At 36.1% G+C, this 16,325-nt stretch overlaps 3 protein-coding genes and 1 long non-coding RNA gene across 4 annotated transcripts; 1 reads left to right on the top strand and 3 right to left on the bottom strand.

Moving 5' to 3' along the window:
• Nucleotides 1-1,851: 1,851 nt before the first annotated feature.
• On the bottom strand, nt 1,852-3,246 carry LOC104822296 (protein ODORANT1-like). Its single transcript, XM_010553457.1, has 2 exons — nt 2,832-3,246; nt 1,852-2,716 (listed from the first exon to the last, which is right to left on the bottom strand). The coding sequence occupies exons 1-2, from the start codon at nt 3,092-3,094 to the stop codon at nt 2,071-2,073; spliced, it is 909 nt and encodes a 302-aa protein (XP_010551759.1). The 5' UTR covers nt 3,095-3,246; the 3' UTR covers nt 1,852-2,070.
• Nucleotides 3,247-6,001: 2,755 nt separating this feature from the next.
• LOC104822286 (subtilisin-like protease SBT3.17) lies at nt 6,002-10,492 on the bottom strand. The gene is made up of 11 exons (XM_010553445.2): nt 10,279-10,492; nt 9,711-10,069; nt 8,937-9,526; nt 8,761-8,852; nt 8,578-8,675; nt 8,332-8,487; nt 7,573-8,237; nt 7,205-7,491; nt 7,007-7,121; nt 6,729-6,912; nt 6,002-6,653 (listed from the first exon to the last, which is right to left on the bottom strand). The coding sequence occupies exons 3-11, from the start codon at nt 9,057-9,059 to the stop codon at nt 6,088-6,090; spliced, it is 2,286 nt and encodes a 761-aa protein (XP_010551747.1). The 5' UTR covers nt 9,060-9,526; nt 9,711-10,069; nt 10,279-10,492; the 3' UTR covers nt 6,002-6,087.
• A 2,805-nt stretch (nt 10,493-13,297) lies between these two features.
• On the top strand, nt 13,298-14,412 carry LOC104822277. The gene is made up of 2 exons (XM_010553437.2): nt 13,298-13,774; nt 13,880-14,412. The coding sequence occupies exons 1-2, from the start codon at nt 13,446-13,448 to the stop codon at nt 14,169-14,171; spliced, it is 621 nt and encodes a 206-aa protein (XP_010551739.1). The 5' UTR covers nt 13,298-13,445; the 3' UTR covers nt 14,172-14,412.
• Nucleotides 14,413-15,312: 900 nt separating this feature from the next.
• On the bottom strand, nt 15,313-15,841 carry LOC104822273. The gene is made up of 3 exons (XR_773158.1): nt 15,750-15,841; nt 15,481-15,684; nt 15,313-15,431 (listed from the first exon to the last, which is right to left on the bottom strand). It is a non-coding gene; the product is annotated as an uncharacterized LOC104822273 (long non-coding RNA).
• Between the last annotated feature and the right edge of the window lie 484 nt (nt 15,842-16,325).

The raw sequence follows: 16,325 nt of genomic DNA, 5'->3' as shown, positions 1-16,325 counted from the left end.
TTTTTTTTCTAAAAATCATGCATATGTCACATATATATATGATTTTTAGAAAAGCATGTATATATCACACATACATATAAAACATATTTATATATACATATATATATATATGTATTATATAGATATATGTGTATATATAAATATGTTTTATGTATGTGTGTTATATGATTTTTTTCCTAAAACATATATATATATATATATATAATGTTTTTTAGGGAAAAATACATATATAACACATACATATAAAACATATAATAATTATACATATATATAGATATATATGTATCATATGTATATATATGTATATATGTATATATAAATATATTTATATATGTATATAATTTTAAAATTTTTATAAACATGTTTATATATGTGTATAATTTTTATGAATATATATAATTTTTAAATTTTTATTTTTATTTTTATTATTTTATTATTATTTTTTATTAATTAATATTATTAAATATTAGGGATTGATGATGTGGCAGATGACTAGGATGTCATGTCAGCATTAAATAATATTGTTTTTCGTTCAGGGTTTTATTTGCCAATTTTTAAAAGTATAGAGTTTTAATTGCCAATTTTTAAAAGTACAATGTTTTTTTGGATAAAAAAAAAGTACAGAGTTTAAATTGAGACGAGAGAAAAGTACAGGGTTTTAAATGGAATTATCCCTAAAATTAATATTGACTTTAAAATATTTCTATAAATTTATTTAAATAACTGAGATTAAATTTTTAGAAAATATACGATTTCAAATTTATATTAATTTAGATCGGTTTTTTTTATTATTTGGAAAACAAAAAAGTTAAAAAAAAAATAAGGTGGCATTATACGATGGTAGGACCAAAGTCATTGTTACTCGTATGCTACGATTTCAGGTTACAAGACAAAGCAATCTTTGTAAAATCTTGCTAAGTCAAGACAAAGGCAGATGCAAATAAGCTATCGAGCTCTTCTTTTATTATTAAATATTTTTCTATTCCTTTCTCACCAATAAGATCCATGCATTTATTATTTATTAGATATTGTTCACATAAAATGTTTTATAAAACCATATGTATAAGCTATTCAAAATTAGGTTTTTTGGTACATCATAGTCCATGTATGAAAAAAATGTTTTATCAAATTATATGCCACGCTATAATTTATATACACTATATTAAATCTGTATGAAACTACTATCGTATATTTAGAAAAAAAAATCAAAAGCATTTAACCTATATATAATTAAGTAAAAATTTTAATGGTTAATTAAAAGTCACCAATATAAGGTTTCCTTTATACAAGGATAAACAGTTTGAACATATTTTAATTTGAATCATGAAAATTTGATGATTTTTCACCACCATTAAAAGGTTAATACATCAATACTTACTTTTAAAATGTTATATTTTTCTTTTTGCGAATTTCTTACATATTGGATATTTGGTTTGAACAAGAGCTATTGTACCGGAAACAGAACACACACATCAACATCAACATCAATATCGCCTTAATCTCAGATTTATTTGGGGTCGACAGCATAAATTATTCTTTTTCATTTATTTCGGTTGTTCGTAATATCTTCCAATATTTGCAACATATCCAAATTATTTTTAATAACTTGTTTCCAAATAAGTCTAGATCTATTTCTTTCTCGTTTGTTCATTTTCATTATTATATTCTCTAATTTTCTAATCGGAGCGTCTAGCGGTATACGTTATACACATAATATAAAATAAAATATGCAAACATGCATTGTTATGAAAAAGGAGCCAATATTTCTTATGATAAGTAATTAATTACAATTGATTTTATTGTTTTTTACATAATAAATATATCTTTCTTTCTTTATAGTAAACGGGAACACATGCAAACCAAAATACAACACGGAATATACCAATATACAACTCCACCCACAATTTTGTCACAATGTGAAATAACAAAAAAAAAATCTCTTTTTATTCTTTTTCAGAAAAAAAAAAATGTAAAAAGGTGGGCTTTTTTTTTTTCCTTTTCAGCCCCTCCCATAGTTTCGATTTTCCAAGGGGGAAAAAACTATAACTTTAAATATAAAACAAAATAAAATTACCAAAATGTGCAAGAACTCTGAGAAATATCATCATTTACCAGCAAATCCCAGCTGCTAAAGGCATCAACATCCCATAAACTCATCATACCGTTGTCCATAATGTTGTCCATGTCATTATTACCGTAATCCGAAGCCGACCAATCAAAATCCGGAAACTGGAAATCCTTCAAGAAACATGATGACTCTTGCGATGAGTTCGAAGTCGTCGAAGATGAAGAAGAAGAAGAGGAAGAAGAGGGAACTGCAGAGTTGCTGCAGACAAGCCCTAAACCCTCCGGATCAACCAGAAGAACCTCTTCGACGCAGAAACCGGGATCTATAGTAACGTTCATCACGAACTGATCGTTGAGTAAATCGTCCTGCTTCGCCGTTTGTATCTCCGTAGTCGTTTCAGTCAAGTTGTTGCTGTTGTTCAGACAATAGCTAGGTTCTCGTGCTGTCATCTGGGATTCAAGATTTTGGTCTTTTGTAGTTTTTTCTTGTTCTTGTTCTTGTTTCTTTTGATCTTCGACGGTCGAAAGCGGCTTATGCGTTACTGGGTCGATCCCCATTTTTTTCAACTTCTTCTTGATGTGAGTGTTCCAGTGATTCTTGATCTCGTTGTCTGTTCTACCCGGCAAATGCGAAGCAATCTTCGACCACCTTTACGCATAATTAACTCGCATGCAATTGGGAATCAGGTTTACGGATCACCACAAAAGCGGATACAACAGAACAAAAAACATAGACTACGATAGAGAAACGGAGGAAAAGGTACCTGTTACCGAGTTGGGCATGGAGATCAATGACCATTTTTTCTTCGTATTCAGACAAAAGACCTCTCTTCAAATCTGGTCGGAGATAGTTAGTCCATCGCAATCTGCAACTCTTCCCACACCTGAGGAGACCGGCGAGTTTAGGAAGAGCTCTCCAGCAACATTGGCCATTGGCGAGGATGAAGTTGATGAGCTTCCTGTCTTCCTCTGCAGTCCATGGCCCTTTCTTCAACCCTACTTTGTCACAACATGGCTGTCTCCCCATTCTTTTTTATTTTTCTTTTGTTCATTTGTTTTGGGTTTGTAATTTCAGACACTGTTCTTGAAAAGCATTGCGTTTATCGAGTTGAAGACAGAGAAGGAAAAGGTGGGCTACTAAATATATATATATATGAATACAAGTACATATGTGTGCGTGTGTGGGTATGCATGTGTGTGTGTCTGCTTATATAGGAAAGTATCTATGTGTATGTATATGTATAAGGAGTATAAAGATAAATTTAAGCACTAAGGGCTGCATTTATAAATTCAACCTCCTCTTCCTGGTTCACACTTCACACAGCTTGTGGTCCATTTTTAAATTTTTTTTTTCCCTTCTTCATCTTTTGTTGTTGTTAAATATATGGCTGAGTTTAAGATAGGATATGGTATAACCTTTGTGCATAGTATATATATATATATATATATATATTATATATACATTTATTCCATTATATATTTTGGATAATATCAAAAACATTATTTAAATATTTTCAAATAATATAACATTTTTTTTATAACTTTGACCCAACTAGTTCCTACATCCGAAACCACATGTTGTATAAATAAATCTTTATTTATCTAAACATGAGATTCAAAATTTAGGATGAGAGATCTTTTGTATTTTCCATTTACCAATAGAACTAGTCACAATATATCATTTACCAATATACAATTTAAGAAAAATATTTGGGCCATCTAGTCTTCGGAATGCCAATATACAATTTAACAATTATATCCGAAATTGAAAGAGGGAAGGACCATCTGGGATAACGACACGTGTCATGAAGAAGAGGGAGAAAGAGGGAATCAAGGCTAAATCCGTGTCGGAAAGCGCCACCTCACCCGCCTTTTCTTTTTGCTTCCATTTCAAGCGTTAGATTCTCCCTAAATTTGATTAGACGATTTTTACTACGTTTATTATTATTTTTTTCAATTTATGATTTTTTCTCTCTACGAATATTATGGCAAAGATCTCTAGTTAATGATTCTGCATTTTATATATTGTAGTAATTCACTGTTGTTCATTGCATTAAATTTCCATTTAAATAGATACTTTCAATGATACAATCTATAATCTAATTTTAAGAATATATATAACCGGTATATTATTTATTTTATATATATGTATATATGAGCATATATATTTGATTAGACGATTTTACTGTTAATCCGGTTGACGGATTTTAATTTTTTTTGTACTAATTTAAATACATATATATATATTTATATGTCTACCCTCTATTTTTTATTACAAATAATTTTACACGAACATTATCAAAGTTTGTTAATTAGTCCACCAAAGTCCCCTTCTAAGTATAGGTACAAATCCTAAACATTTAATCATTATAAATTCAAAAGATAATGGAAAATAACAGTTGTCATTATTTCAACGACCCTAATTGCGTTAACAAAAAAATAAATTCCAAATTTTGTGAAGATAACCATGGTCCAATCATGTTTGTAAATGTCTAGCACTGTATTATAAAAAAAATAACTTTAATGTAATTTTATATTTTTTTATTTAGTTATGATATTCATTGAAATGATGTTTTTAAATATTTGTATGTAAATCGGAAATTAGAACTTTTTTAAAGGCCTGAAGGGTGCTTTGGTTGTGTATTCAGATATAGAATTTTTTGAATCAATAAATATTTAAAATATATTTTACTAGCTATGTATAATAGATTTTTTTAAAAAAACATAATATATTTAACGTGTCATTTTTCCCGTGTAAATACGTAATCTCTAGAAGTAGAGCGTACTCATCGTCATGTGTCACAATTTTAAATCTTGTAAGCATGAAAGCATGAAAACTTTTTTTTTTTTTTTTTGTTAAAGGAAAGCATGAAAACTTGTAAACTGTTCTTGCCCACTAAGCAAAAAACTTGGTCCATTCCCTCTTTCACAAGCAAATTCCCCTTGAGATTTAATTGAAAATTTTAACCCATATCAACTTATAATTTGATGAATTAAGCAATATAATAATTTAATTAATTAAACCATGTTGGTTATTAAGGAAAAATAAGATAACTGTGTGCCATTATTTGTCATTTATTGCCAACACAGAAGCTTTATTATATCTTATATTTGTACATACATGTATAATGAGATGAGAATAGTTTTTTGAGACCTTATAATAAAAATGAAAGTGATACCCATAGCTTTGTAGGTTTTAATATGCAAATATGTACACAATCTTATAAAAATATATTTATTTATCGGGAACGGTTGAAGATGAGGTATACAATTTAATTGTGATACAAAGGTTGCCTTCAGATTTTGAGATATTTAGTTGGATCGAAGGTTCAGTTGATTTTCGAGTTATAAAAAAAATATTTAGTTAATTATAAATCTATAGTTATAACTTCTATTTTTTATTTTAGCGTATAATTAGTATAAATATTATACTTTTTTGTTACGCAGTGATCTATATAACTATCAGTAAAACATAGTTAAAAATGACAAAAAAAAATGCAATGGATATATAACAAATTAACAATTGAAACGGGACAAGAACGTAAACGAGCTTGTTTACAAAGAGGTTAGAGCTTGTAGCAAGATGATGATGATGATGATGATGATGATGATGATGATGATGATGATGATGATGATGATGATGATGATGATGATGATGATGATGATGATGATGATGATAATAATGATGATGATGATGATGATGATGATGATGATGATGATGATGATGATGATGATGATGATGATGATAATAATAATAATAATAATAATAATTTTTAAAACTTCCATAGTAATAAAACGTATTACAAATTTTCCAGTTTAGGATATATCATTTTGAAAATCTTCAACTATTTATAACTATAATTTCTGATCAGATTGAAAAAACTTGATATTTCATCTTTAAGAACATTTTCCCTATAAAATTCCAAACCCATAATTTCCAAAACCTCAAATATCCGATTATATAAATGAATGAATATTCGTATATCACATTTACAAAAAGAAAAACCCCAAAGTAATTTTTCAGACAGAATACTGCCAAATCTTGGTCCTAACAGACAAAGGAATAGTAACATTATTGGTACCATCGGTCCAAGTCAAGCTCCCAAAGAAGAACGCACTGTTCACTTCGTTAGTGGTCGAGACATGAACCTTGAAAGTTGCCTTCTTTGTCGTGGAATTGAACACCAAAGCTTTCGGATTGACCACAACTTTGACACCGTAAGGAGATTCGACCACTGGCTTGTAAACAACAGAATCTACAGTTCCAACGTTTGTTACAGTTCTTGTGACTGTGACGTGTTCCTTGAGATCAGGAACTGTGATCGAAGGCAAATTCACGTCGAGGATCGACGGTCTCGGGTTCGGACATGTGTATACTTTTCCAAGAAGGCTGGAGATGGCTTTGTCTTGGTACCCTGCAGAACACAAGTAATGGACGTAGTCTTCGTAGCCCATGTCGTAGACAAGTCCTGGGTTAGCTGCTCTCTCCGGGTTCATGATTCCTCCTCCGTAGTCGAATGGATCGGCCGGTTTAGGTGACGCTCCTTCCGACATGATGGGGAATCCGAACGGGTCGGTTCTCCATGCTTCAGAAACGGAAAATCGAGTCAGTTCTCTCGGTTTCTTGGGTAACAAGAAAGAGAAAAAAGATAATGAAGAACCTGTTGTGACAAGAGCGGATCGGATTGCGGCAGGAGACCATTGAGGGTATTTTGCTCGGAGAAGGGCGACGACTCCCGAGACGGCAGGAGCTGCCATTGATGTTCCTGACAAGAGGTCGAACTGACGAGGGTCCGAACCAGGTACTGCTCCAAGAATGTCGGCTCCGGGAGCTGCAATATCAGGCTGCATTTTCCATGAAAACCAAAATTCAGAATCTGTGGATGTGTTCTCAAATTCGGAGATTCTCAGGAAATGGAGTAAGAGACTGTTACTTTACCTTGAGAATGGCTGGAGAGATCGAATTAGGTCCTCTATTCGAGAATGTCGGGATCTTAGTCGCTATAGGTCGGCCTACGACTGTCTTGGTAGGGCTAATTTTGATTTTCGGAGATCTGCAGATCAAAATGTATATCAGAAGGAAATTATGCCGATGAATGAGAAATGACCATCGAAAAGCATTGTTCAAGATTCTTACGCTGTGGACTGGATGTAGTACAATATGTCAGTTCCGAGTTCATAGTCCACAGAGACGCACGGAAACATAAAACATGGCACCGCATCAATGATGCTTTGTGCCATTATCACGCCGGCGCTTCCACCTTGTACTATTAACTTTAACTTCTCCTTTTCAACATCGCTCGCCATGAAAATCAGCACGATTTTGCCCATGACAGAACCATTTTTTATATCAGCATCGGGGAGTTCGCCTCCATAAACAAGATCGACGAATCCAGTTTGATTTCCTGTGTATAGCCCTTGAGCCTGGGAATATTCACAAAGGAGTTAGCAAGAACTCGTTTTGGGAATGTGTTGTCGGAAAATTACAAAAAAGTATAATGATACCATCATGGTTAGATTGTTTCCAAGAGTGAGGTAAATGGGGAAAGAGCGGTCCATAGTCGAAGCGGCCACAGTTATGATCCAAGGAGCCACATTATCAACGGTTTGAGGCCCGGGTCCTTCATTTCCGGCTGCACAAACAACTGGAATCCCTTCCATCACAGCGTGGAAAGATGCTATTCCAATGTCTCTCGGATCAACTTCGAAGTCATTCGGGATCCTATTTCCGATCGAAATGGATATAACGTCGACCCGATCGTGTATGGCATCATCTATGGCCTTCACCAAGTCAGACCCTGGACACCCAGCTGACTTCCAGCACACCTTGTAGGTTGCTACCCGTGCCCCGGGGGCCCCACCTCTCGCCGTTCCACCCGCAAGACCTTCCACGCTTGCCCCGGGAACGAAAGAACCAGCAGCGATCGAGGTAACATGTGTTCCATGGCCTGTAACGTCTCTGGGGGATTTGGTTTCACCAGCCTCTGTGAAGTTAAATGCCCCATCAACCTCTTTAAGGACACCTTGAAAGTAGAACTTAGCCCCTATCAGCTTTTTGTTGCAAGATTTCGTCGCGTCGAAACTTTCCCCCGAGACGCATCCTCCCTTCCAACGGGTTGGGATTGGTGAGAGGCCTTTGTCATTAAAAGACTCGGCCTCTGGCCATATTCCTGTAACGTTTTCCAACCATCGTGTTTTAACAGTCCCCTTATATAGAGCTAGCAAGAAACCGAGATAGTGAGAGAGTGAGCGAGACAAAAAAACCTGAATCAATAACACCGATGATAGCATCACTGCCCATATTGGTGTCATGAAGAAGGCCCTTAGGAGCATTTGGTGAAAGCCCCAAGTAATCGAAAGACCTTGTTGTCTTCAACTGCAGAATCCGATTTGGTGCAACATGAACAACGTCGGGATGCGCTGATACAAAGCAAATTGACATGAATATCGTTGCATTTAGCAGTTGATGGAACCATAATGTGACATCAGTCAAGGAATGATGAAGCATACCTGAAAGGGCCTTCACTTGGGAGGAATTAAGCTTAGCAGCGAAGCCCGAGAAACCGTGTCTGTAACTATAGATCATAGACTTACGAGCAGCATCTTTGCTGCATTATAAAGAAACAATCAGAATAAGGAAGAAACGTCAAGAATCCTAACATTGTTGAGATAACGCTGCAACGATGTTCAAACCTTCCAAAAACCGATTCAAGGATGGTATGATGCGACGCTGTAACCAATTCGGGGTCCTCGTGTTGCCTTGCACCCAGGTACACTATGTGAATCTGTTCATCAAGAAGAAAACGAACACTTCTTCAGCCACAAGCATCATCATTCGGCCAACGCTAATGACAGTGTAATGTACTTACCTTGCTTATTTCGCCGGTTCCTGCAGCAGAACTTAATGCTCCATTCAAGATCAATGCAAAACCAATGGCGATAAGAACAGAAGTCTTGGAACTTCTACCCGCAATCAGAGAAGAGAACCCCATTTTCAGGGGTTAAGGCACGTTGAGGCTGTTCTTGTCTGATAAAATATGTTGCCTCAACAATGCTTCTCTTCTCCGATTGCAGCCACAACGCCTGGAAATGCCCTTTGTCTAGTGATTATAAATACACGAGACATCATTGGAGATGTATAACTTTATTAGCTATTCTTACTTTCAATACCAAATACAGGAGACGGATAAAAAAACAAACAAACCTACCAAATAGTTAGTTATTATATGCTAAATTTGGAAAATGTTTTTGCCATTTTCGCCATAAACCATCTTTTACCGTTGACTAAATAAGAATTTAGAGGCTGTTTCACGAATAGACAATGGCAATTTTGATCGAGTGGGAGATGTATGGCTCACACCACCCCTCATGCCATGGAGCTTTTCACCTGCGCTTTCTTCATCATCCATGGCTTTATCTTTATGAATCTGAGCTTTTTGATGCCTGAACAATAATGCATCTGAGATTTTACAAAATCACAAAATCATTAAAAAAAGAGACGTGTTTCACATTAATACAGCCTTTGAACCCTCACAAAACAAGCAATGACTTTGGAAAATCAGACATGAACATGAATTGACTTGACCCCCCAATAACAGACAAACAATGATGCAGACTCGCACAGAGTCACAAGGGAGAATTACCCGGCCATTCGATGGATTAAACAGATTCATCTGAATCCTCTGCTGTTACCTCAGAAAAACCATCTTCCTCATTGTCATCGTTAACTGCCTTTGTCATCTCATCCCGACTAGCAGTCATTCTAGCCAAAGCAACAGCCTTGCTTGGCATGTGAGGTCGGGTCATCTCGCAGTTCTCGAAACAGAAGGCGCAGCACATTGGACGGAGCCAGGAGATGCTTATTCTTCATCAGAGGATGTTTCTTCGTTTCTTACCCTTCTTCTCGAACCGGCTGGTCTTGTTGAACAAGGACAAGGGGCAGGTGTCTGTGCCACTATTGTAGACGTGTTGATGTCCAGGTCGAACTTTACACCTAATGTTTCTGTAAGTAGTCATAGAGAAAGCAATCTAATAAGCAGAAAGAAAAACCACGGTAGAGACAATCAAGATATTATGGCGGGGATAGGAAGACGAAGATGGTGCAAAGTCCGATCACATTTCCTCTCCTATTTTCATCAACATTCCAATAAAGGTAAAAACACCAAAAGAAATCTAAAATTTCATCTTCGAGAAAGAAAAAAGAACATTTACCCTCTATATTCAGTTTAATGATCATGGGAAAAGTGGCCGAAATCCTACACACTTTCCATCGTGTCCCCATCAGTTCATGCTACAACAATGCCCTCTGCTACCTCAGAAGTTATCTGACACGCCCTGAACCTAGCGTTTCGGTTCACGGGACAGCAATCGCACCAACCAGTAGAAACTTTCCAAATTTCCTCCAAGAACCCGTCGCATTCGGAGCCAACATCGGCCACACCACGCAAAAAAAAAAAAAAAAAGCGAATCCAACATCGGCCACACCACGCAAAAAAAAAAAAAAAAGCGAATTCCGCCACGAAGCGGACAACACGCTCGGCGGCCACGGTCCTCCGTCGATCAGAATGAAAAAGAGGGGATAGGGTTTTGAGAAACGCCGCAGCGAGTAGACGAACCGAAGATGAGGACTCGGAAGGTGAAGACGACGAGAATCTCGATCGGATGGCGGAGAGCTCCTTGAGCTTGCGGTTGCAAGCGGCGTACGACGTCCTGGTCTCGTTCAGGGTCTTGGCGATTCTCTGCATCAGCTGTTTCTCTACAGAGACAGAAGGAACTCCTGATTCTTCCCCCATTTTCGGACAACCGCGAGCGATCACTCTCGCTAAGTAACTATCCCTCGGCTCTCCACGGAATTAGATTTCAAAATTTGAGGTGTTTTAAAGGGCCAAACATGGGCCTTTATGGGCCCATATCGCAACATTAGACCCAAACTTAATTACAAGAGCTCACAGTCGGTCCGGCCCAATAAGACCTTAATATTTTGGGCTTGGCCTGCAACTTTTATAGGATATAATTTTAAGATCCTACGGGCCGAATAATTTTAAAAAAAATATCTTAAAAATGTTTGTGCATGTTTTTCCACTTTTTCAATTTAGAATTTGAAAGTAATCTACGGGATTATTTCGGATTTTGGCTAAATTTCTCCAAATAAACTTTGAATTATGCATATATACCCAATGGAGCAAGTTGCTGTCATATTTGTATTTACTCTCTGAAACCCAACGTGTATAACGAGGATTTGATGATATCATCATACGTCGATGACGTCACGACAAGTATTGTATCATATGTAAGTTGAATAATCTCTTGATAAATACATAGACGGTTGAGTGGGACCGACGTGAATGAATGAATGATGATCCTAATAGAAAAACATTTCTCTATTATGGTACCAGAGCTTCGGTTTTTATTCTATATTTTTTTTAATTCGTCACATCAATAATGATGGTCGAATACGAAAGCGACGATGAAGATGATGATGATTTATTCTAATAGTATCATCGTCTTGAATATCATCTTTCATTCTTTTTATTTTTTTTTAGTCTTTTTTTTTCCGACGGCGGTACTCATCACCGTCAACCCTAGTCGATGTGTTATTTTTTTTACGACGATGTTCGTTTATCGACATCAACCCTAGCCGATGTGCTAATCTTTTTTTTTTCTCTCTGACGACATTCGTTTATCGATTTCAACCCTAGCCGTTGTGAGCTCTTTAAACATGGCTTTTAGCCTCTTTCGATTGGAAAACTCCGATCGTCGATCCACGTATTTGCGTCATTTATTTTTATTTTCTTCTCTTGTCTCGCTGCTAGACTATCACGCATTATGCGTCGCGCTTTTGTGCCCATTTTTTTTTTCTTCTTTTCTCCGGCCTAGCCGCTATACACACCGCAATTTTTTTTGCGCTGCCGACCTCATTGTCGCGCAACCCAACTCGCGCATATGCGTCGCACATTCGTGCCACATCAGCCTCTGAGAATACAACTTTCAAGCTCTTCAAACGTTATCAAACAACACCAACTCAAGTCTGGACTACACCACCACATGGAAGATGATTCGTTTAATACGATCACAATTTCAGTTTTCAGTTTTTATGTAACAAGATTGAATTCATCATAGATGATTCATCTTGAGAGGGCATATAAGAAGATATTATTCTTAGAATATTATCATTAATATTGTTATGATTTACCCTAGTTACGCCTAGAATATTCTATTGTATTTTGCTATATATTATAATGTATTCTTCTCATTATCAATAATAGAAAAACATTTATCTATTATTACAAAGAATGTTAAAAGTTCAATCAATCAGAAAGAAGATTCTAACGACATGTATTTTATTTGTTTCAATCTTTTCAGATTTACGTGGAGTTCGATTTTTATTTTCATTTTTGACTCTGGATTTTAAATTATAAGCAATCAATTAAATGTTATTTAGTTCGATTTTATATAGTAAAATGGAGACCCCGTTACTAATGAAAATAGTTTTTAAACAAAACAATCTTTTAAATATCAAATCCCCATTTATTCTAGTGAAAGATGAATTATATTTCCTTTTTTTTTTGTAATGATTTGGTTTTTATAATTTTATTATACCATTCTATCTGTCTTCTTTTTCCATCCTCACCTACCACGCGGCCTGTCCATTACCAATTGAATTATTTCATTAATTTCTCGAACTAACAAGTAGATCGCCAAACATATTTCATAAATTAATTATCTATCCAATCCTTCTAAATTATAATTTACATCGACCATATCGTTAAATTAGACTCCAAAAACTCTTGGAAGATAAATAACCCTTGATTTTAGTGGTAATTGAAAATCTGTAGTAGCATGAGGGTTAGGTGGTTAGTCTTTTTCATAAATTTAATGTTTTGTACATTAGAGTCGTAAAGGTAAGGATCATTTAAAGATTTGAGTGTTGTTTTTTTAATTACAGGACATCCAAATTGATTTAGTTTTTGTTTCCTTCTCCTTTATTGTGATATAAAAACCTAACTCTTGATTCTAAGAATATCAGTCGGGCCAAAAATTCGAATATTTTCTTATAGTATTAGTAATAAACAATTTAAGTTATTAAAAAATAATTTAAAATATGTTCTTTTATACAGGAGAAAATGGGCACGAATGTGGAATACGTTTCCCAAGGAATAATTTATATTGCACATCCACGAGTGGACCCAAAAGAAAGACCAATATATGCACCCACTTTTATTATTTTTTCAATTTCTATAACCATTATTATCCAATTTTATTTTCCGCCACTATTAACGTGTATCCTCCAAAATCCACACACCCTAACGTTAACCCCAAGCCAAACCCCCCCCCCCCCCCAAAAAAAAAAAACACCACAATCTCCATTAGTACTCTCAATGACTATGAGCAATATGCTTCCATTCGGCAACTACAACGTCTCCTCACGAACCAAGAGGGACCCAAAAAACAGTAACAGCAACAAGAGGAGGAGGAAGAAGCGGCGGCCGGCGGCGAAAGTGGTCGGAGGCGGAGGAGGGGACGATTTGGCGGCGGTGAAGGCGGCGGCATGGGCGTGGTACCAAAGGAACGAAGGGAAACCGATGACGAGAGAGTTCGATCTCTCTAAAGCCTCTTCTAGAATCACTCCTCGTCCGTCCAGGTACAAGCTCGAAGCCACCAAGAACATGATCCTGTCGGAAAACAGGGTTTCAAAATCATCACTTTGGTACGACGATAACAAAACCCTAGATTCAAATCTTCTTGATAAGTACGAGATAGAGAGCATATCCAAGAGGATTGACGATTTGCTCCCTGATTCTTTCCCCGTTAGTCCAACGGCAAGCATTTACCATGATCATGACTATGGCGATGATGGTCATGGTTTCGTGGAGAGGGAGTTTTCACATGATGATCATAGAAGCCATGGTAAAGTCAATGGCTTTGTGAAAAAAGTGAACAAGGGAAAGTTATGGGGAAGGCTTATGTTGATGGGTCCGGCCACGGTTTGCGGCAGAAGTGATGACGTCGATTTACGAGCTTCTCGGTCCGGACGGAAAACGGGAAAGGTGGCGGCAGCGGCGGCGGCCGTAGCTCTCGTTAGGTCAACGGCTCGTGGCAAGTGACATATTCTCCAAACCACTGCCTCTGTACATGTTCTTCAGACAAAAAGGTGGAAGAGAGAAAGGAAGAATAAACATTGCTTTTTACCAAAAAATACAGAATAAACATTGCTTTAGAACCGACTACATAATTATTGATATAATGATGGATATTTAGGGTCTTGTTATGTCTATTTCTGGTTATTTTTTAGCTTTAACTTTTCAAATTTATAAAATTTATAATTAATCAATTTTATTATATCCATTTTCAGTTTGTTCGGATAATCTATATATTCAAATTCCGTTTTTGTTCGAATTTTATTTTTATATTCGATTTTGGTTTGATTTGGATTCGATAAATGTGATTTGAAAAAAAAGTCATATTATAAGCAGAATCCGGTTCAAATGCAATTATATAGGTTATCCGGTTCAATTTTATCTAATTTTATATAAGAATTATTGATACTAATATATTCTCAACAATTAACACTACAAGAAAAACTGTAATTTGCGACCGCAAAATCTGTCGCAACATGAAGAAGAATCTATCGGTAAAAAAAAGTTGCGACCGATTACGACCGATGGATGTCGGTCGCTAAATCGTTGTCGCAAAATCTGTGTGGTCGTGATTCTGTCGCAACTTTGCGACCGACAGATCTGTAGGTCGTCGGTCGCCAATATACGACAGATGGCTATATGTCGGTAATCTGTCACAAATTGGTGAATACATTTCTGTCGCACATTGCGACAGAAGTAGAAGTAGGTATTCGGTCGCTACGTAACGACAAATTCCATCAGACGCACTCTGTCGCAAAATAACGACCAAATATAGCGGTAGGTATTCGGTCGCAACTGTCCGACTAAATTCATTGGTCGCACTCTGTCGCAAATGTAAATTTTTTAAAACAAATATTAATAAATAATAATTATTTAAATTAAATTAAAATTTTAAAAATAATTTTAAAAATATAAAATAAAAAATATTTATTTAAAATTAAAAAGTATTTATTAAATAAAAAGTATTTAGTAAAAACAAATTAAACACTAAACAAAAAAGTTATCGGGCGAAAAGCGTCTCGTAACGCGCAATCCGTGCCTCAGCTTCTTCAAGTCTAGCAATCTTCCTGCGATCGTCCTCTCTTGAATCTTTTTCTTCAAGAGCTCGACCTCCTTAGTGAGTGAGACGTGGTGACCGATCGATGTTGCATCCGGATGACCACCACCCAACTGAGTCGCCATTGCACCGACGCCGTATATACGTCCTTTGGCATCGGGTTGGACAACCTACAAAATCAAAAGTATACGTCAATTAAACTAATTTAATAAAATTTACCTCCAGATAGAGGCTGTTGATTTCTGCTGGCGAAAGTTGGGTCGATCCACAACTCTCCTCTAACTGGGAGAGACGATCGGTGATCTTTGCCTGAATCGCATCCTCAATTTCCTGAACCCGATCGCTGATATAAGTACCGTCAGCTCGACGGTGAGTCTCCTGCAGCAATCGCAACGCAGAAGGTTCTTCACCTTCCTTCTACATCTGCACCCAAAAAATTTAATTAAAAAAATTTAAAAAAATTTAAAAATAAATACTTATTTACTTACTATCTCATGGGCGACTCGAGCAAATGATCTCCGTCCTGCAGTGTGGGTCGGGGGTGCGCGTTCGACCTCCGCTCGGGATCTCGATTGCTTGAGAATGTTTAACTCTTCTGCGTTCCTTCTTGTGAATCCCAATATTCAACTAGCTGATCGTAGATCGCCGTCGACATCCATGCAGGTCGTACACGTCTGCTCTTTACCCGATAAATGTTGTCCTTGAGGCGATCTCGGACGGCGAACCTCCAAGCGGTGTAGACTCGGTCATGAACAGACTCGTCCCAATAATAAGCTTGCTATAAAAAAAATAAATTTTTAATTTTGTATGCATATAAAATTGAACTAAGTGCCAAAATTCTTACCGCAAAAGCCCCAAATCAATGCTGTAGATCAGATGGAGGGACACAGGTGAGACTCCGCCACGGACCTTTGAAGTCCGACTGAAAGATGCTGACGACGGATGAAATCACGTCATTATTACGATCAAACATGTAAAAATCGAATTCGTAAAATTAATTTAAAAGAAATTAAAATAAATATATATTATATGCATAAAAATACCTACCAAATAGAACCGGGGGA

Source organism: Tarenaya hassleriana, unplaced genomic scaffold, assembly GCF_000463585.1.
Source record: "Tarenaya hassleriana unplaced genomic scaffold, ASM46358v1 Cleome1, whole genome shotgun sequence".
NCBI classification, from domain to species: Eukaryota; Viridiplantae; Streptophyta; class Magnoliopsida; order Brassicales; family Cleomaceae; genus Tarenaya; species Tarenaya hassleriana.
The sequence above is the reverse complement of the archived record's forward strand: the minus strand, read 5'-3'. Positions and strand labels throughout refer to the sequence as shown.

What these genes read in the sequence shown, in the direction of transcription:
- LOC104822296 (XM_010553457.1), bottom strand. Translation starts at nt 3,094, where the DNA reads ATGGGGAGACAGCCATGTTGTGACAAAGTAGGGTTGAAGAAAGGGCCA. An exon ending in CATGCCCAACTCGGTAACAG is followed by an intron (nt 2,717 to 2,831) that starts GTACCTTTTCCT and finishes TTATGCGTAAAG; the next exon opens with GTGGTCGAAGATTGCTTCGC.
- LOC104822277 (XM_010553437.2), top strand. Translation starts at nt 13,446, where the DNA reads ATGACTATGAGCAATATGCTTCCATTCGGCAACTACAACGTCTCCTCA. An exon ending in GTTTCAAAATCATCACTTTG is followed by an intron (nt 13,775 to 13,879) that starts GTACGACGATAA and finishes TTTCCCCGTTAG; the next exon opens with TCCAACGGCAAGCATTTACC.
- LOC104822286 (XM_010553445.2), bottom strand. Translation starts at nt 9,059, where the DNA reads ATGGGGTTCTCTTCTCTGATTGCGGGTAGAAGTTCCAAGACTTCTGTT. An exon ending in GAACCGGCGAAATAAGCAAG is followed by an intron (nt 8,853 to 8,936) that starts GTAAGTACATTA and finishes CTTGATGAACAG; the next exon opens with ATTCACATAGTGTACCTGGG. An exon ending in CATCGGTGTTATTGATTCAG is followed by an intron (nt 8,238 to 8,331) that starts GTTTTTTTGTCT and finishes AAAACGTTACAG; the next exon opens with GAATATGGCCAGAGGCCGAG.